This window comes from Ammospiza caudacuta, chromosome 8 (assembly GCF_027887145.1).
Source record: "Ammospiza caudacuta isolate bAmmCau1 chromosome 8, bAmmCau1.pri, whole genome shotgun sequence".
NCBI classification, from domain to species: domain Eukaryota; kingdom Metazoa; phylum Chordata; class Aves; order Passeriformes; family Passerellidae; genus Ammospiza; species Ammospiza caudacuta.
Window position 1 is genome coordinate 38,792,907 of NC_080600.1, and position 20,848 is coordinate 38,813,754.

General features: G+C 40.6%; 1 protein-coding gene across 1 annotated transcript in view; it reads right to left on the reverse strand.

The window, feature by feature from the left end:
• LOC131560789 (von Willebrand factor D and EGF domain-containing protein-like) overlaps positions 1–20,848 on the reverse strand; it is a 172,950-nt gene that overhangs the window by 11,465 nt on the left and 140,637 nt on the right. Inside the window, exons 22-25 of the mRNA XM_058809741.1 lie at positions 16,621–16,716; positions 15,553–15,648; positions 13,189–13,284; positions 11,597–11,692 (exon numbers count right to left, since the gene is read on the reverse strand). Coding sequence (XP_058665724.1) covers positions 11,597–11,692; positions 13,189–13,284; positions 15,553–15,648; positions 16,621–16,716 — 384 coding nt within the window. The remainder of the gene's footprint in view (positions 1–11,596; positions 11,693–13,188; positions 13,285–15,552; positions 15,649–16,620; positions 16,717–20,848) is intronic.

A 20,848-nucleotide genomic window follows, 5' to 3' on the forward strand; every position in this document is an offset into this window, starting at 1 on the left:
TTAGAAAGTAAAATCAAGAAAAGGCAATGAGGACAGCAGCACTTGTTCAGATGGATTTCACCTTTTCTTCTTTCTTTTGTTGCTTACATTTTCTGTATATTTTTAACCTTACACAAACAATCACATTCCTGTTGTTTTTTTTTTTTTTTTTTTTTTCCTTTGTACTGACAGCAGACCCAGCTTCAGGGAATCAAATTAGTAATTCAGCAATGGTTTCACCAACAGGTGAGGTCCAGTCTTGATCTGAATAAAACACATAACTTCAAACTGACTTTCAACCTTCCATTTCTGCCTGTTTTTTGGTTCAGTTGCCTTACGAATGACCAAGTAGCTATGAAAATATAGCATGAACTGCCTTTATTACTTATGGCATCTCTGACTGCAGGGATAAATCCAAAGGAGTTCAATTCAAAGTGAACTGAGGTTCTAGTCAGTACCAAACCTGTTCTGAACTGGAGGAGCACTTTTGCCTGCCTGTGAAACTCTCTTTTTGCCAAGGAATTCACCTTTAGGTAAATGAATGCAGTGTTATCTCTCCCCTTTTCCTTCCTGACACCTCCACCTTGTCCTCCCTTTCTTTAACTTAAGTACAACTCCATCTCAATACCCATCAGGCAGACTTCAACATTTGTTAATGATAACTAGTTTGGATCCTTTTTGGTCCCACTCCTTGGCCTCTGTGGAGGAGTTCCAATTTCAAAATAGCAAACAAAAATGCTAGAGCCTCTCACAGGAAAACTAAATAAATTATCAGACACTAGGAGAGCAAATCAAATTATTGCAATCCTCCCAGGTACTGGCATGACTTTGAAAAGACTCACTTATTTTTTTTTTTTTTTGCCCTCCTCTTAAGAAAGCCCTGGCATATTGACCCAGAGACTGAAGGGTTTGATAAGTTTTCCATCTCTCTTGGGGACTGGTCCTAATGCCATGGGTATAAACACATTTGTGTGGTGCTTCTCAAGCCTTGTAATGTGCCGCAATTCTGTAAGGCCACCATTTACAGCTCAGAACCACTTCCATGATTTTCTGTTTCCCTGAACTGGTGGATTAGATGGGATAAGCCACGCTGACGATGATGATGCAGGATGAAGGAGCAGTGTGGTTCTGTGCTGTATTTCAGGTTGAAGGAGTGGTTTTGATAAGGTAACAAGCAGCTGCAGGTGTAAAGATAAAACACAGGTGTTGCACAGAGCATCACATAAAACAGGCACACTCCTCCCACACACTGAAAGGCATTCACAGCTTGCTGAGTTTTCTGTTTAATGCAGCAGCTATTTCTCTTTGATGGCTTTAATGTGTTTTGACCTTACAATCACTTAAAATTTCCTGTGACCCTTTTCATGGCTTATCCCCTCTAGGCTCACTTGACCCAGTGAAGTGCTTTTTGAAACTCTTTTATCAACCTCCATGAAGCTCCCTACCAAACTCTTCACCCCTAAAATCTCCAAGGTATTCAGACCTTCTGCCTTGTCAGCCAAAGAGAGGAACTTGCCTGCAAAATACATATTTCTGTAAATTACTAAAACTCCTCAACACCTGAAATGTGTTTGAAGTGAGCCTTGTTCTCCTGCTGTGAGTAGCACCAGCCATGGACACCCACAATTTCAGTGGCTTCTGCTGCCTGCCTTTGTTCCCATTGATCTGCAGCAACATTCCTACTAAAATGTAAACAGTATTAAAGCAAAATATCCCTGTAATGCAAAGCCAGATGGGAATGGGGGCAAAGTTAAGCACTGGACATGCTTTGCTGGATGAAGGGTCACACCATTGACCAGCAGTATCTGCTGACCAGATACAGAGATTACAAACAGCCAGACATGCCCTCCAAACCTCCACTGCTTCTGTGGATTATCAAAAACTTTCCTAGTTTAACCTAAGCCACCTTTAGACAAAAGGAGCTCATTACACTGTTTCACACTAGAAGGAGATAATAAGTACTGAAAAGCTTTTAATTTTGCTGAAATAAGACATATCAAAATATTAGAATAAAGAGATCTTCTGCAATGTTTCAGGAACTGAAACATCCTTGTCCTTTCCTGGCCATGAGACTGCAGAGACTATTTCTTTCTGAATCAAAATTACCTGTCATCAGGTATCCTGAGCCAAGGCTCTGATGAGGAGACAGTGAATCAGCCTGCAGTGCTGATTAGATGTAGTTTTCAAAATAGCTTTTCTTTTATTTTTTTTTCTCTCTCTCTTTTTTTTTTTCCTCCTGTGGAAGCTGAGTAAATTGACCTGCTTCTGGGTGCATCCTGCCTTTGGATGGAAGAGAGAAAATAGCCTCAAGCAGTAACATCTGTGTGGGCCAGCCAAGGCAATGCATCAGGCTGTATCTTGCTGACAAAGAGCACAGAAATGCAGCCAAAAGAACACCTACTGGTAGATACTTCAACTTATCCCTTAAGCCACCATCCCTGTGCTGACATTTCTGGGTGATTCACAGGCCCTGCTTTTATTTCTGGCTGGTGTTGGTTTTGAGCTGATGATTTCTCTGTGGGTCCAGTGAATATTTCAACTTGTTCTATTGCTCTTCTGTGGAGCAGGGAGCTTGATCAGCCTCAGGTTTGTTGTTTTAATGTTTGTTTCCTCCTTGCTGCTTAGTGGTTACCTTGATTTGGTGTGACATCCTCAAAAGCAGAGAGGTGGAGCTGGGGAGATACAACCCAGTATGGACACAGAGCATGGGACAGATTTAAAAATATCACTGACTGCTCTTGCCAGGGAAATACAGCTGGCAGAAGCAGAGCTGTGGACAAAAATGAAGCCAGTAAATGTGAAAAAAGTGGATTTTGTGCTAAAGCTAGCCCTTTCAAGTGTTTGTAGGTACAATATATCACCTATTGATAAAACAAAATGAAGGTGGAGAAGCTCTGTGCCAGGAGTGGCATGACCATGGCACTGTGGGGATTTTGCTGATCCCTTTCACAGGACACAAACTGGAAGGTCAGAGCAGCAGTTTCACCAAATTGCACAGTTTAATTGATCCACTGGAGGAAGGCACTCCATCCCTCTGTGTACCCTATGCACCCAAGGAGCACTGCTGGGATGAAACATCATCCTGACTGCCGAAAGGGAACAACTCTTTGGATTCTTCTAGGCTCCAAATAAAGATTTGATCTTGCTGAGTGACTCTCAATCCTTTAAAATAAAAAAAAAAAAAAAAAAATCCCCACATGGGTGTGTTCTGGCCAAAAAAAGATGTTTCTAACAAAGGACACCATTGTTTGGATTCTACTGGCAGGAACTAGTGGAGGTAGAGAAATGTCATTCACCCTTTAGAGGGTATAACTGATGCTCCACAGATCATTAGTGAGATGGATGTACCAATATTTCTGCTGCTGTGAAGGTCCCAAATGCACACAGCTCTGAAAAACACGTTATGGATTCGGGACACCAGCAATTTCTAGTCCCCTTTTTTCTGCTTCCAAGGGCAGTGAGGAAATAGTTTTGCCCATGCTGAGTTTTAGGCACATATGTTTTCCCACAGCTTGATTTTATCTCAAATTCCCCATCTGTGTTGGTTTGGGTTTGTAAATAAAGGAATAACTTTCTCTGCAAGCTCTGTCTGAGTAACCTCAGATGTGTGATCCATTGAATGCCAGTAATTATAGGCACAGATTAAATTTTAGGGAGAAAGAATACTTGTCATGTAATAAAATTCCGAATTTTGTGCAATGCTCTAAAATTTGGATCCTTATCCATATCAAGCTACCAATCATTTTGAGGTTTGCTCACCCTATTTCTCGCTTCACGTAGCTCTGACAGAGATGCAAAGCACTTCTTCAATAAATTATCTTTCTGAATAATAAAAAATAATCTGGTAGAAACCTCTGAGGGATGCAGTGCGGGAGAACAAATTACTACAAGACACAGAGGGAGCTGTAAATGTAATTGTGATGGTTGTGGTGACAGTTTGCATTTCTAATATATTCACTTTACCACAGAGCTCTAACAATAGGAGTTAGTTTGCATGACCTAGCACACATTTCAGGAGAAAAAAATGGTCAGAAAAATTGCAAACCATATAGATAGCAGTGCAATGTCAGTGCTTTGCCTAATTATGTCTGGGTCTTCATTCTGATGTGTACTCTGATATACTTATGGGGCCTTTTAGAGATATTAAAGCAGGAAATAAATCTAATTTAGTTATTAGTTCAGTAAAAATGAGAAAAAATAATTACTGCTATATGGAAAAACTCCTCAGCTGCCAGGCTGCACTGCCAGAGTCAGTGTGTGATGCACTGCAACCCTGTTTGCTCTCAGCAGCTGAAAACATCTTCTGTCAGCCAAGGAGGATCCTGATCTCTCCATCTCCACCTCCAAAAGATCCCCTGGGTGTGATGGTGTTCACAGGGGCCCCAGGATGAGGGAAGAGATGAGAATGTTGATTCCATGTTTCAGAAGGCTGATTTATTATTTTATGATATATATTACATTAAAACTATACTAAAAGAATAGAAGAAAGGCTTTCATCAGAAGGCCGGCCAAGAAAGGAATGAAATGATAACAAAAGCTTGTGACTCTCAGAGAGTCCGAGCCAGCTGACTGTGATTGGCCATTAATTAGAAACAACCCCATGAAACCAATCACAGATGCACCTGTTGCATTCCACAGCAGCAGATAATTAATGTTTTTCTGTTTCCTCTGAGGCTTCTCAGCTTCTCAAGAGAAAAAATCCTGGCAAAGGGATTTTTCAGAAAATATCATGGCTACAGCAGGGAGTGAGTGGTAGGCAAGGCTCCTAAACCTCAGGGAAGCAGTGGGGAATGTCACTGCAATACAGGCAGGGGACTCCCCACTCCCCTTGGACTGAAATGTCTCTGTCTTGGTCTCATCATCTTCATTTTGCCTATTGTCAGGTGAAACTCTGGACATGCAATAGTGTGTTGGGATAGCTGTGGAATGCTTCAGCACTTTGCAGAATGAAACCACCATAAACAAAGCACGTGTAGGTGCATACTTAGATGTTTGGGGAATATTCTGCCAGGAACCGTGAGATTTAGAAACCATTAGTAAATCCTTTTTCTCATTTTAGTCTGATTGCAACACTATTAATTTGAAAAAGCCTATAGCTCTACTTTATTCTCAGCTTTGCAACTGTTAGTGTATAATTAATGTGGGGAATTGCAAAGTATACTCTCAGCACAGGTCATATTCCCAACTTGTTAGGGGCTTGAGTTTGGTAACATTTTCTCTTCATTGAAGAATGCTCTGTGTTTTATTAGGTCAGTGAACCATTCCAGCCTGCATATAAATTGCTCTGCTGAGCTGCTTCCTTGTCATGCCTGAATGAGAAGTGAAAGAGGGCTCATACACACAGCTTCTCCTCTGTTGATTGTTTTTGCAGCTCTGTGCTTGAGGATGACCTGCAATTCGGGCCATTTGGGCTCATTCTCCTTGCCCTGCTTGGTGCAGTTTGGTTCATCTTCATCTGTGCAAAAGAAAAGGGAGATTCAAGTCTCAAGACAAGGGGAGCAGCCACAGGGTGCAGTGCTCTGGTTGATAACCCAGCTGAAAAATGAGGATCTGGTCAGGAAGTTTGGGATAGGGCTGCTGCCTGCTCTGGCACTGCACCAATCTCTTCATCACCCTGTTATTATCTGCCCCAGAAATCAGCTTGAGCTTACATGGAAATCAGTGCTGGAGAGGACTGTCTTGCCTGTGTCTTTTTGTGGATAAACAGACAACATTAATCTCCATGACCATCTGTCCTCTGGGCTTTTCAAGTGATAGATCCATTGCTCCTTTTTTAAGAGACGTTTTAAAAATATTTTTATCAAAAAAATAGATCCCCAAAATTTTGTTTCTTAAATCAATTAGTGGGCAAAAAGCACTTTTTGTCACACAGAAACCCACTGCAAAGAGAGATGCAGTAATTCAGGAATCCCTTTTCTTTTGCTTTGAGCATGCTTTTACATACAGCAGCAGATCTGGCCCATTTCTTCAGTGCATTTAAGATATAGGTAAAGAATATTAAAATTTAGATATTCAACTCTAGTAAAATTCATGCTGTAGTCTGGGAATGTTCTGCTTATAGAATGAATAAAAAATTTAATAACACTTTTGGGCTTGTTTAGGTAATATATTCAGTTCTTAACCAGATTTATTCTTGTTCCCCTCCTGAAAAATAAATTTAGACAGATGCATGTACTCAGACCTCCTATTAAAATAAATGCATCAGCTACATATATATGAAAAAAAATTACTTTTTAGGAAAGGCCAACTAATGGTTTTGTCACAAATCCTTACTAAGGGTGAGCAGTGAGGAGCAGTGCTCTGAGAGCACACCAAAAACCAGGTTGTGCCTGAGTCACTGTCTCCTGTTGGGAAGTCACAGCTCTCCCTGTTCCCCCCAGGCAGGATGCACGGATCATGTTTTGTTCAGCTGAAGAGGAAAGACAGCAGAAGCCTGATTTTTTTTTGTTTGTTTGTTTGTTTTTTGGGGTTTTTTTGTTCATCTTCTGTTGTATTTCCTGCCCAGGGGAGGCAGATGACATCTAATATGAACCTATTCTGTTACATAGACTGGAAAATCAAGTAAAAACTGAGACCAGTGTTTCCTCTTCCAGTGTCTCCAGACTGGGCACCAACCAGGGGACAAGCCAGCCCACAAACCTTTGTACTTTTGTTGCTTTGAACAGGGGGTTACAGGTCTGTTTGCCATAAGCAGCTGCTCATTTCCTTCCAAACACCCAAATATGTTCAAGCATATTTGCTGTCCAGGAATCTTAGACAAACACTTGTTGCTTTTAAGCACATCCTTGCTGTATGAAAAGCAAGTTTGTTGTGAATGATTTCTCCATCCATTTGGATGAGATACGCGGTCTGTTCCCTGCTTGTTTGCGTGGGAGGGTTTGCTGGACCTTTGGCTTGCAAACTGGCTGGTTTTTGATAGCTGAAGTCAATCTGGCTACTCAGTGAAGACATTGCAGAGAATATATCACACAGTGTCAAGATGACAACTCGGTGGGAGCCTGATTTGTTGAGCAGTAAAACTTCCTGCTTATGCAGCTGGCGAGGCAATAATGCACAGAAACATTACATGGGAAGGCTGGAATGTGGGATATCAGTGACTTTCACAATATGACATTGCCTAGCAAAAAGCTGCCTTTGAAACCCAGTGTTCACATTTCCAATTAGTTTGCCTCCAGCTCCCATGCAAGGGAAGTCCTCATGCTACCAGGAAGGGAAAAGAAAGGAGGAGGGAAGAGAAGCAAGCAGAGCTGGAGGAATGACTGTGAGTTATATTGCACACTGTGAATTGGCTATAAATCCTGGCTTGCAGGAATTACTGAAATGGAGAAATAGTTATCTCCTAACTCCGAGATCCAATCTGCAAAGCCCCAGTGTCAGTGGGATGATTTATGTGGTACAAACTCATCAGGATTGAGCCCAACACAATGAAACAGATGCACACAGGAGCTCGCTCTCAGTTTCACATGGGGAGCAAACCCCCTGTCTCTGGCTGTGTTGCCTGGCCATGAGGCAGTGCCAGAAGAGGGGCTAAGGTCAGGCTCCAGGGGTGCCTGGTGTGCTGGGAAAGGCAGCAGGAGGATGCTGTTCTCCCTGACCTCTGTTGCTGATGAGCTCCAGAGGGAGCTGTGGCTCTCCTTTTCTCGCTCAGAGATGCTCTCGCAGGGAGCAGACAGCAGAGGAAAGGATAAATGTGTGTCCCGTGAATCCCTCTTCCTCTCCCCTTCTCTTCATTCCAACCTTTCCTACGAAAACTCAGCTTTTATGGGATTTCATTTTTGAAGGTTGTTTGTAGAGCAGTCCTATGAAAATACACATAGTAAATAAAGGAAACCCACTGTGTTGTCTTTGCTTATAATTTTTGTAGGGATGCAGTAGACATCAGTCAGAACCCTGCTTTAAAGCCTCCTGAAAAGCACTGACATCCCAGGATTGTTAAATCTGTGTTTTTCAAAAGGGAATTCAAACCACTGCACAAACAGTTTTTCTCCAGCGCCCGAGCGTGTTTGCTGGATGCAAAGTTGATCCAGAAACATATTTTATTTTGAGGTGCTGCCAGCATTTGCGTCTTCCCTCTCAACAAGACTGATCACACTGGAAACAATCCTTCTCAAATGAGAATATGAGGCTGTAGATTGCTGATGCACAAACACACATTTCCCTGTCAGCTCTGCCACCCATGCCCGGGTGTGGGTGTCTGCTCTGCATAATCACCAGGCACTTACTGCAGCTGGCAGCCACTCACACCTCCCTGATTTACACTTTTTGGGGGTTTGGAGTGATGTTTATTTAGATACAAAACAAAAACTTTCATGCTGAATGCCTTTCTTCACACACTCAGGAGGAAAAAGAGAACGAGCCTGAATAGAAAAGATGAGGTGCCACCACGGTGTCCTGCTCCTTTCTGGCTGTCATGCAGACAGTATTAGAATTTCCAAACTGTACAGAGATGAAAATACAATTCATAAGGCAGAAATTCCAAATTGTACAGGGATGAAACCAAAAATCATAAGGCAGAAATTCCAAACTGTACAGGGATAAAAATGAAAACCCTAAGCCGTGCTTCTATGTGTTTAAAATAAACCAATAGCCTGTTTGGGTTCAGTTCAAAAATAACCTCTTTGAGGGTTGTGTGGCTTTTAGTTTTTATTATCTCCTTCAATTGAGAACCTGAAGCTGCCAAAATTAAATAGAAGCTTTTTTCTTTTTTTTTTCTCTGTCCCTGCAGGTGAGATATTAAGAAGGAAAGAGAAACGTCTAAAAGCAGTGGAAACAATATCAATGTATCAAACACTGACAACATTGAATTAACTGCCAATTTATCTGCCTTAGTATTAAGTTTACTCACTCTATCTTGATAGGTTTTATTAGTCAGGTAATAATCCACCCCAAATTTCTAAGATTATAGACTGAGTATATATAAGTACATAATAAAGCTGTTTTGCTGTCAGAAGTGTTTGAAACTGTACTCGATGTGTAAAAGTACATAAAAACACAGCAATTTCATATTCAGAGTGAAAAGAACAATTAAAATAATGATAAAATCCTTCAAAAGGGTTTTTTTTTTTTTTTTTCCTCAGAATTGTCACATTCATCATTGCGGCTAAGCCACCTGTACGTTTCTCAGGTGAGATCACCTGGAAGCAACAGGGGACACCACTGAGCTGTGATTTGGGCCACAGGTTCGCCTTTAGCAGCCTCTCTGACATTGTCCTGCTGATTTGGAAAAGGGAGATAATGCAGTGTTAAACTTCCAGTAAACTTCACAACTGATCACAGCTTTGCTATCATGATATGTGCATTTTTTCCCCTCACACTTTGTGTGGATTTTACAACTCTGCAAGCTGAAATGTCCTGTGAAATTCAGGGCTCAGCTACCTTGCATGGAGTCCTTCAAACTTGACAGAAAAGATGTTTAAATCCAGAAAAAAAACCCTCTGTAAAGCAGAAATGTACTGGCTTTTCCTGATTCCTTCTTGCCATACCCTTCCCAGGAAGGCCAGCAGAAGCCCTGCACAAAAATTCCCAGCTGGATTTCTGAGCACTCAGGCACACAGACCATGGGGCTGCCTCACCTCTGCAGTCAGCTGCCCCAGGTGGCCTCAGGATTATCAAAATTAACCTGATTGATGTATAAATACCGATATGTTTACTGCTAGTGACACTGCAGAATGAGCAGCATGATACTCAGCTCTATTTGGAATTTCAAATGGATATTATGGTAGATTTTACAAGTAGTTTTTAATATACTTTTTACATGTTTTATTTAAGAAAAAGAGTGAATTCTTCATGCTAGGGACTTATTCTCTACTTTTTCATTTGTCTGTGTATAGTTAGGAACATGTGCCTGTGTTCACACTTCAGCCTTTAAGTGTATGCCACATATTCTATCTAATCCTCCAATCTAGTCCATACCTGATGAAAAATGACACGAAATCATGCCTGAAAAGGGGGTGAGATGTGTTTATGGGACAGAGAGCAGCCCCCCACTGCTGGGAGCACTGGTTTTCTGCATTTTGTGGGGAGGAAAGTTGGCAAAGGTCAGCTGAGACTGATTTCTGCTGTGCCCTGTGGGCTTCTGCTCCAAGGGAGCTGCAAAATCTGGAACCTCTGACAGAGGAGGTTGTTCTAGAGAAGTTATTCTAGAGGTTATTGCTAGAGAAGTTATTCTATATAACAATAAGAAGACATACAGCTCTAAGAGAAACTGCTTGTTACAAAATCTTGATAATTAACTGCTTCTTTTGATGGATCTTTATACTTGTCCCATGTCCTCTTGATTTTAGGCAAGAAAAAAGAAACATTGCTCAACATTTTTCACCAATTAGCAGTCAGTGGCCAGTAAGAATCAGCAAAAAGTAATGTTTTCTTTCCACTTAATTATGTTGCTCTTCATTCATCACATTCACAGGCCCTTTATTTGAGTTGTTATAACACTAGACTAAATAAACCAGACTAAATAGCAGTTATTGAAGTAGAATGAAGGCTTGGATCAGACAGAACAAAATTGTTTTCATCATCTCAAAAAAAAAAATTTTTGCAAAAGCTTATAGCAAGACGGACAACAAAACCTCAGAAACTTTTGGAAAGTGGAGAGGAACCTGCTGTGAGTTGGTGGAGTTTGGAGGAGCGCTTTGCTGGGCTGCAATCATCATCAGCACGCTTCCATTTGATCTGCCTGGAGATGTGGCAGGGTGTTTAGAGCTGGAAACAGCACTTCTCTAATGTTCCCTAACCTCAAAAACAGGATGCCAAACATAAGGTTTTTTTCCTCCTTTTTTCTCCCTCCAGCACATTCCTGCCAGAACAGACTATTCAGTCGTGCACTGTGCGTCTCGACCCTCTCTGCTGAAGGAGGGGAGAGTTGCAGCGTGGGGAATCAGAGGGCTTTTGTTGCTGCAGGGAATTTTTTACTGTTTTTTTTTTTCCTTTTTCCCTCTGTGTGTGAGAGACATAAAATGCTCTGGAAATGTACAGATTCTTCCTGCCAAGAATGGTTGTTTTCACAGCTCCCCTCTTGCCAATTTCAAACTGATTAAGAAATAATAAAGGAAAAAAAAAAAAAGTTTTCGCATACATATCCTAAACCCCCTGGCTGACAGATATTGTTGAGCAATTGAGTCTGTAAAAGTGCCAAAATAACCTATTTCCCCAGAAGAATCGAAGAATCAAATATTAATGCTGATGGTAATGTGAAAAAAGGGAGTTTTCAGTGACAAGAACAAATTCAAGGATAAAGGGCTGTTAACCAATTACCTTAATTAAGCTGGAACTATGACTTTCTAATATTTTTAAGGATCTTAGTCAGGTTCTTGGCCTTTGGCCCTGATTTTTTCCCCCAAAAAAGTCTTTCATGCAAAATAATTAATTAATCTCCGAATATGAATGTTCCTCACTTTGAATGCATGAAATATTTAGAGAGGATTCCAGCAAAATGTTCTCCGCCCTACTTTGACTTGACTTATTCTAATTAACAAGTTGGTTTTGGCTATATTATGGGCTCTGATGGAAATACAGGTGATCCCAACACAAATACAGGCTGAATGTTCTGTGGAACAGGCACAAAAGGGAGAAAAGGTGTTTAGGAGTCAGAGAACAGAAAGGGAAATGTGTGACTCACTTTTCTGGCACCTCCTTCCAGTGTAGCCCTGGGCACAGGAGCAGACATTGGTCCGGACACAGCGGCCACCATTCTTACAGGGGGGGATGCAAACAGCTGGGGAGAGGAAAGGAAATGTTCTGAGCACCAAACTCACCTGGGGATCAGCCCTGTCACAGCACAGGCTCCTCATTTGGGTGCCTCTGGTGGGAGAGCAGCTCACAGAGGTGTTTTTTGGGATGGTGTCTCCCCAAAGGGTGATTTGGGCAGTTGCCTGGGTGGAGACCCTGACTCTGTGTTTGTGGCACAAATGCGGGACGTGATTCCCAGTACCTGAGGGTCTCTTAGATATTTAAGTGGTCAGAGTATTCCCAGTGGTGTCAGATTTTTAAGTCTCTGTCACAGGGCTCCTCAAGGGCTTCTCCCCATGAAATACAGATCAGTCTTGGACATTTGCTAACTTGGCCTTGGTGCTGTTTCTCCTCCCTTTCTCAAAGAAGCAGAAGGAAGGGCATTGTTTTCCTTCAGCATCCATCCATTATATCCTGCCATCAATTTCAGATCCCATGAATGTGGCTATTTATTTTCAAATTTTAGCTCTGTCTAAACCACAACACTTGAGAGCAAAAATTTCAAATCACCTAGATGTTGAAAATCACCTTTTGTGTTCAAGAGCAAGATCATTGAGTTACAGCCTATAATTTTCACTCTCCCCTTCACCCCCAATATCATTAAAAAAAAGTTTCCAGCAAGCTCCATTTGCAATTAGGATTTTCTGTGTGAGTCATTCACTTGCAAAAATATACATCAGGACCACATGAATCTAGGAATATGGGAAACAAAAGAGAGTAAGAGCAAAGAACTTAAATGTTGAAGTAGTTTTGATAATAAGGGTGCATTTATATTCCCAGATTCAGGAGTTACTAGATCCATATTAAAAAAGAGAATTCTTCAATCCATATTGAAAAAAAGAGCACAGGGGTGGTCCAGCTGCTTGGGCCCTAAGTTCTCTTCCTTGTATGAGATACTGGGTCATTAAAGGATTAATTAATTTGCCTTCTGCAGCAGAGAGTGAGTGAGAAGCCCAGGACACTGTCAGCCTCAGTTTAGAGTTGGGACAGGGATTCAAAATCAGCTCCTGCTCCATCAGAGCAATATTGGATCACATTTTTAGTGATGTGATGGAGTCCTACAGAAGTTTCCCACCCACAGCACTTTAGGGTGGTCAAGTAGGTGACATTGTGAGCCCCATTTGAAGGTAAATTATCACCTGGCTCTGAAACCAGTATAGTACACACCGCAGGGTACCAAAATGAACAAAGCACTGCCATGCTTTCTCATTTAATTGAATACTTGCTAATTAATGATATCACTGTTTTAGAGTAATTACTTAGTTACTATTAATGGCATCACCAATAAGTTCTTACTTCTTCCCAATACCATCAGGAACAATAAAAAGTGGATTTATAGCAGACTATAACAACAAGGGAGTATAAGTAGATATGACAAGGAGAGTCTCTGGATATATTTCATGTGGGGGTAGGTAATGTTATGGGTATATTTCTATTTAGAGCCTGGGCCCTTTATCAAGATGATAAATGAAATTTTCTTACCTCTCTGGCACTGTGGCCCATAGAAACCAGAAGGACAGGAGCACGTGTTTGGCCGTACACAGACTCCTCCATTCAGGCACACAGGATTGCACACAGCTGGGTGGGAACACAAGATAACTTCATGAATCTCTGATAATGCTGGACTTTTCAGAGCAGGCACTCTTTCACTGCTTCACTTGCCATTAAAGTGAATATTTCTAGTGAAAAGTTTAATGCAACCCTTGCAGATCAGTTGTGCTGCAGCACTTATTCATGGTCGACACAGTGGGAGCATTTCAGAGGTGTTTTAGCATAGCTTGGGAGATGAAATAGCCTATAATTTAATGTAATAATTTAATTTATTTCGGATGTATTCTTTTATTCGCACAGTTCATTTATTTCCATTCCAGTATTCTCACCAAGCATGATCCCAAGGCAGTAAATGTAGTCAAATAAAATACACCCTGGATAACCTGGAGATGAGATATTAATTGTTTGCTGCTTTGTCTGCGTTCAGCAGAGCATTGTGGCATTTCCATGGACTTGAATAGGTGTGCACCAAAAAATCTGTTTGTTCTGCCTCATTTAAATGCCAGTTCCCACAACACATTGGCTCATTCATCACCAACAAAGCCACTGGCTGAGCTCCCTTTGCCTCTTTATGTATCTGTTATTACTCTAGATGATACAACAGGCATTGGGAATTAAAAGCTGTCTTGCATATTTCTATGTGGCAAGTACCAGACTGTTAAAAACAAAACCATTAGAATTTCAAATTGATTTAGATGGGAACTCAGTATGTGAAGAATAAGGAATCTGATAAAGTTTTCATTGTAAAGCAGAGTGACACTTCAAACCAGCCTTTTTCTTTCTGTTCCCTTTGTCTTTCAGTATCTTACAGGATAGCCTATAGAAAATATAAATGCATTTAAGCTTAAATAAATTAGGGGTCACTAAAATGTTTCAGATGAACTAAAGAAGAAATAAAATGTCAATTTGGAAAGAGAAAAAAAAAGTGAAATTGTAGTCTAGATGAGGGGTTTTTCTGACAAAGGAACGGTAACTTATGGAGTCAAAATGGATTTAATTCATTGCTTAAGAGGAATTTGGTTTAGTCATGTCATTGTCCTGGTTACTTCATAGGTGTCCATAATCATGTCAGTCTGTCAGTGTTTATATTTCCAGGATGAAGTCCTCTTTTTTAAAATTTTTTTTTTAAATTTTATACCTGTATTCTTCCTGAAATTCCTTTTATAACACTTGAGGTGGGAAACCCCAGCAGTGCCCACAAAATATTCTGTGCAGTGCACTCAAGACCGTGCCAGAGAGGGGAGTCTGGCAGCCTTTCACCAAAGCTGTCAGAAGACAAAAAATCCTGCTGCTGTTATTCTGGTCTGGAAGTTGATGCTACTGTTGCTTGTTGTCTGCCCTTCTCTTGGAACAATTCTGTTTAAAGCCACCCCAAAATAAAATTGCAGAACTCCTTGAGAAGAAAAAGAAGAGCTAGTGGGAACCAGAACAGCAGTGACAATCCCAGTCATTTCCTGTGGATCACAGCTGGGCTAATTGATGTTCCCTCAGTAGGGCTGTCATTTTAACACTTACAGGAAGAGCAATCTCCAGGAGATGGAGGTTAAAATGACATCTCTCACCTTCCAGGAAAGGTAACGCAGGCTGAAGGTGTCTCAGCCATTTAATATTCACCGAGGCAGAGGCAGACTGCCTCTGGAGCCTTCAGGTCTGGCACTGATTCAGGGAGTTCTCATCTTTAATATTTCACTATTTTGCATGCCTTGTCCCAGGTGAGTGCTGCAGTTTCTGTGCCTTTGGAGAAAATCCACCCCAGCTTTTAGGACTTTGATCCTGAGAGGGGGCTCTGAGCTGTGTCTGTTTAAAACTTTGAGAAATAAGTCTCTAATTCCAGTCCACAGCTTGTCATTTTGGGTGGAGGTGGCTTTTTCCTGAGCTGCCCCCCTCGTGTGGATGCTTTCTGTAGGTGCTCTGTGAGTGAGAGATGCAGGCAGGAGGAGCAGTGTGAATTCTGGCAGCACAGCGTGATAAGATTCCGTGCTCCAGAATCACACAAGTTGAAAAGCTGCAAAAAGATTCTGTTTGTAAGTTCCCTGAGATTTAAGTAAGCATTTAAACTCAGGAATACTTACATAAACATCTAAACTTACGAACAGTTATGTAAACTCAAGCTTTTCTGAAGTTTTGCCCTGTACTTGGTCTCCTCTTCTTAAGATTTCATTCTTACTTGGTCTCCTCTTTTTTAGGCTTTAATTCTTTAAGCAGCAATTCCCAGTCTGGGCACCGAGCTGTGGGGAAATGTCAGGGATTTTTTGGCACTTTTGGGCAGAGGATGAGGCCCTGCCAAGCACTCACCTGTGTCACAGGAGGGGCTGCTCCAGCCCTGCCTGCACTGGCACTCGTCTGGTGACACACACACCCCCCCGTTGTGACAGTGCCTGCTGCACACCGCTGCAAAACACACCAAAAAGCAAAATATCTCATCACCAACTCCACTGCACATCCTAAAGCTGCCCTATTACAGCCAATAACTGATAGTGTTAGTCCTGGAGATAAACTAAAGGTTTCCTTGATTTGCTTTCTCCCTTTCCTTGATTTGCTTTCTCTATGAGAAAAGATTTTGAAAAATCTTTTGAAAATATTTAAAAAAAATATAATTTTGAAAAATCAAAATATCTCATCACCAACACCTCAGCAGATCCTAAATCTGCCCTATTACAGCCAATAACTGATAGTATTAGTCCTGGAGATAAACTAAAGTTTTCCTTGATTTGCTTTCTCCCTTTCCTTGATTTGCTTTCTCTATGAGAAGCCACACAACTAAAATCCTTTGCTTTTTAAGTATTCCAGCTACTCGGTTTCATAGATAAAATTATATTCCTCTCAAGGGCAGCCTGATATTTAAATAAGCAAGGAGGTCTGTAATGATGGAAGTGCATGTGTTTTGCTGATAGAGAAGGGTTTGAAGGCTGATTTTCGGATAATTTCTGCATTGAATCTCTTTTTAAACTTGTATTGCAGAGTAGCATTACTCCTAATAGGTATGGTTGCTCTTTTGTGTTCTCAAAATTAGCATTACTGCGTTCACTCACAATCTTAAATTTCCTAAATATTACTATAAATAACATGCACTTTTTTTTCTTCCTTTTTTGTTTGTTTTTCCTGAAGCAATTTTATGTAGAAAATGTTGATTTAGATGTCCATATTTTTACATAATACAGCAATGCTTCTGGTAAATATATGCTCTGAAATAGCTACTGTATTACTTGAATCCTTTGTATTCAAGAAACATTTTAAGGGAAAATATAGGGGGAAAAAAAGAAAAGAAGGTTTTTTGGTGGTTTTCTTTTTTTTTTTTTTCTCTTGTAATTTTCTGCTAATTGAAACATGTGATGAGGAAAGCCTGAGTGAGTTCATACATACCTGTTTCACACCGAGGCCCTACGAATCCATAAGCACAAGAACAGGTGTTGTGAGGCAGGCAAGTTCCTCCATGCTCACACGGGGGCTCACACTGAGCTGCAAGAGGGAAAAAACACAGTTCAAACATGAAATTCTCTGTGGTTGTGAGCACTGCACAGGTTACTCCTTTCCCCATCCCATTTTATTAATCCAGTGAGTCATTTGACTGAGGAAAACACTGCAGGACAGCAGCAGCTATCCCATTAGCGGCACAGCACTAATGAGCAGCTGTATGGAGTCTGCAAGGGAATGGTTTCAACATAATCATGTTTAATTTATGAGCAGGCACGTTTTTAAGGACATGTTTGGAAGGCTAGTGATGGATGAAGTCACAACTCAAGACCTTGCCCATCCCTCTCTAGAAATTTGCCTTGTGGATGGTCAGTAAGCCTTAACAGGTGTCAGAACTCACAATAAGGCAGAGATTGTTTCTTCCTCATAGAAAAGACTTGTGAGTGGATTTGTCAGCAAAATGGCAAACATTTAAGCAAAAAAAGCTAATATTTAAGGAACAGCATGAGCTCTGCAGACAAAGCAGCAAGTTAGGTAAAGATTTCTTGACTTATTGTAATTCTGTGAAATGAAGAGGATGAGTATGGAAAGGATGAGTGTGAAAAGCCTGAAACAGGCTATTTGCTGAAGGCATGCTTGTTTTTCAAATGTTGATAATTTTGAATCTAAAAACTTTATTGTACAGGGAGCCTGGAGATTTTGGACCCTTAAATCTAAGATCTAAGGCAGGTACCTGAGAATTCTTTTGTAACCCTCTAATAAGAGGTAATTGCATATGGCAAACTCAAAAGAGGAGGAGGAAGATCACAGAAGGGACAGAATGATCAGTGAAGGGACAAAATCATCACAGAAGGGACAGGATGATTTCTAAGACTCAAAGGAGAAACTCTGTGGCAGAAGCAGAGCAAGAAATGTGTTCCAGAGGCACCTCATGCTATTGGAAAAAGAAAAAAAGGGCACCTCACATAACAGAATGAAAAATGTCTTCCCTTGTGTGTGGGAAGTGAATACAGTGAAAAATGTTGTACTTTGGCTCACTTCACTGGCAGAGCTTTGTCTTTTATGAAGGATATGAGGCTAAGCAAGGTTATTCCAAGGAAAAAGCAAAATGAAGCTAACGAGACCTGAAACAAAGCATCTTTCATTTTAAGTATTGTTACGAGGGAAGAGAACCTTAATGCACCACATTTTGTTCCTAAAGCTGGAAAATGGGCTATGGAAATGGAAAGCTAAATGAAGGACTAATTCTTGGGGAGCCACATAATTTAAATGCAGTTATTGTGTTAAAGACCTCATCACCCCTTGTGATTGTCACCAGGCCATGGAATATGAACTTTGCCATCCAAAAAAAATAATGAAAGCCCTCACACATTTTCTAATTGTATTAAAAAAGACAAACTCCAAGAAGGTGCTGTTTAATAAGCCACTTTGACACAAATAGCATTGAAGAAATGTTTTTGGTATTTAATGATGACATTTTCAATGCTGCGTTATGTAACTTTAGGATTTGACCTTCCTGAAAATAGGAGACTTACAAGTGTATTTTAGATCCATACCGTATATGCTGAGAATGTCATTAAGCTAAATTTAGTTTTGATTAGATAAGGTTGAGACATTTGCAAATCAACAGGAGCTTAGCTGAAATTCCAAGTATATATCTGTGGGGGAAAAAAATAAAAAAAGAAGGGATAAACCCAAATCATCTTTGTCTGGACAACTAAACAGATTTAGATAAGGTGTTAGGAAGAAATTATCAGCTGTGAAGATGACGAGGCATTGGCACAGGTTGCCCAGAGAAGCTGTGGCTGCTCCATCCTTGGAAGTGTCCGAAAACCAGCTCGGATGGGGCTTGGAGCAACCTGGGATTGTGATTTCTTTGTCCCCCTTTGTAAAGGGGGTACAAAACCTGGGGAAAAAAATATACCACTCTTTGAAAAGTACATGAAATGTGATTGCCTTTCCTGCAGGATGATGGTTGCATAAAGGCTCCAGGTGCCTCAGAGCTGTGCCAAGCACGGTGACATTCAAGCGTTTTACGCTTTATTTCAGCCTGGTTTGTGTAGAACTTAGAGCAAGTGTGTCCGTGTGAATAGAGCACTTCCCATCTGGCCTTTGCACATCCTGAGATGCATCTGAACTGTCAGAAAGGAACGTGGTATTTTGGATATTAAAACATTTAGCTCTTATGGTGACATTTAATAGTATAATGTTTAAAACTCTTCTATTACTGGTGAAAAGCAAGAGATAAAAACTGAACACTGGCTCCTCTGCGAGAGTAAGAGTAATATTCACTTAAAAGACATTTCCCACTGTAATAGAAATATACTGCTTATGTCAAATTATTTTCCCAAACTTCTATCTTTCATCTTCTGAAATGAATACTTTTTTTCCATGAGCATTTGCTAAATTGTAGGAAGGTATTGCAGAGTTTTTATACTAAGCAGTTTTGGATAGGGAAAAATAGCAGCAAAGAGGAAAACACTGCTGCAAATGGTCAATCTTGCTGTCAAGTGTACGCATGTTTATGTTTACAATTTAAAATCTGGAGGTGAAAATGGAGAAGTGCATTATTGTTTCCTTTGAAAAGGCTTTTTGGGAAATATCCCCAAACTTCTATTTTCCATTAAAATGAGATCATACAGTTTTTATAAGTTTCTCTGCAATAACTTCAGGGGCACTCAGGAATACCAGATGCTGTGTTTTTTCCCTCATTTTCCATAGCCTAATCAGCAAATGTCTTCCAGGATGGAGTTATTGCTTGGCATCTCCACAGTGAGTAACTCCCTATGCCATCCCCACGTGAGGCCCTGGATTTGTGCAAATACAGCCAAGCTTGGAGCTGTGAGAGCTTTGCCTGCTCAGAAATTTGCACCAAAGTCAGATCAGGACAGACTTTGCTGAAGTCTACCTTGTTTCATTGTACATTATTTATTTCCTTTCAAAGATACATTAACCTAACTTCCTAAATGTGCAGATGAAGTTTTAATGTGTTCAGCACAAGGGCAAGGTGAAAAAAGGGAAAGGAAAGTTCCTCAGCTGTTGTTTTTTCTTTTGGAAAGCTGTGGAGTGAAGCGTTTCTTTTGCATGTAAGATGCACAGATAAATGAAATGAAGCATAGGATTAAAGCATGTGTTACTGCAATTAAATTAATTCATTGCATATTTAAATAGTCCAGCAGTCTGGAGCCCAGTTGTGAGGGGAATGTGCATCACAGCAACTGGAATATTAACAAGAGAAACTTGACTGAATAAATTGGGAATACCAATGCAGGCACCAGCGCTGGCTAGGTTGTACCAATGCATTTTGCTTTGTGAAATGTCAGCTGAGTGCTCCTCTGCAGCCAAAAAATCCCAAATAAAGTGGTAGGAAAGGAGCAGAGATTCAGAAAGGAGATTCAGGAAGGAGCAGAGCACAGAATGCCAGACTTCTTTATGGCCTGTACCAATGGCAAACTCCATCTTAAATACCATGGGCAGGGCTGAGCTCTCAGCTCAGAAAAGCTACAGTGAAGGTGGGAAAGATGCAGAAAAAGATGGAAGGATAAATAAAAAAAAGTTATAGAAGAGCCTTTGTACAGAGAATAAGTGAATAATGAGGTCTTTCAGAAAAATATGACTTTAGGGTAGAAAACTGTGAAATCAGACTTGACCTAAAAAGGGTGAACAGGATAAAGTTCCAAGGCATCACCTTGGTGTTTTGGAGCATGTGATCCATAATTTCTGAGAAGATATTCCAGAGAGTATCCCTATATCTTTCCCACATATTGCCAGACAAATGCAGTTGGCAGCTGTTGGAGAAAGGGAAAGGACTTCTGGTTTGATGGTAGATCTTTTTGGGTGTAAAATGTCAAAACAATTAATGTGAGCTACCCAATTTTTTTCACATTTCGTGCGGCTGTGCATGGTGAAGTCATAATGCTTTCCCAACTACTCCATCTCATAATAACTACTCCTGTTATCAAAATTATGAAAAGTGGTTTTGTAATGTCAAGGCAATGCTGTGTTTTTAACTCCTGAGCAGAAAACATCACTCCCACTGTTCTAGACTTCCCATTGTTCTAGACTTCCCCTGCTCCTTGAAAATGCTGTACAAAGCCAATTAAATAATTCAGATTTTTGCTGACTTCACCCTCTTAAGAATATTTTTCTAAAGTATTCTAACTTTATCTTTGACAGG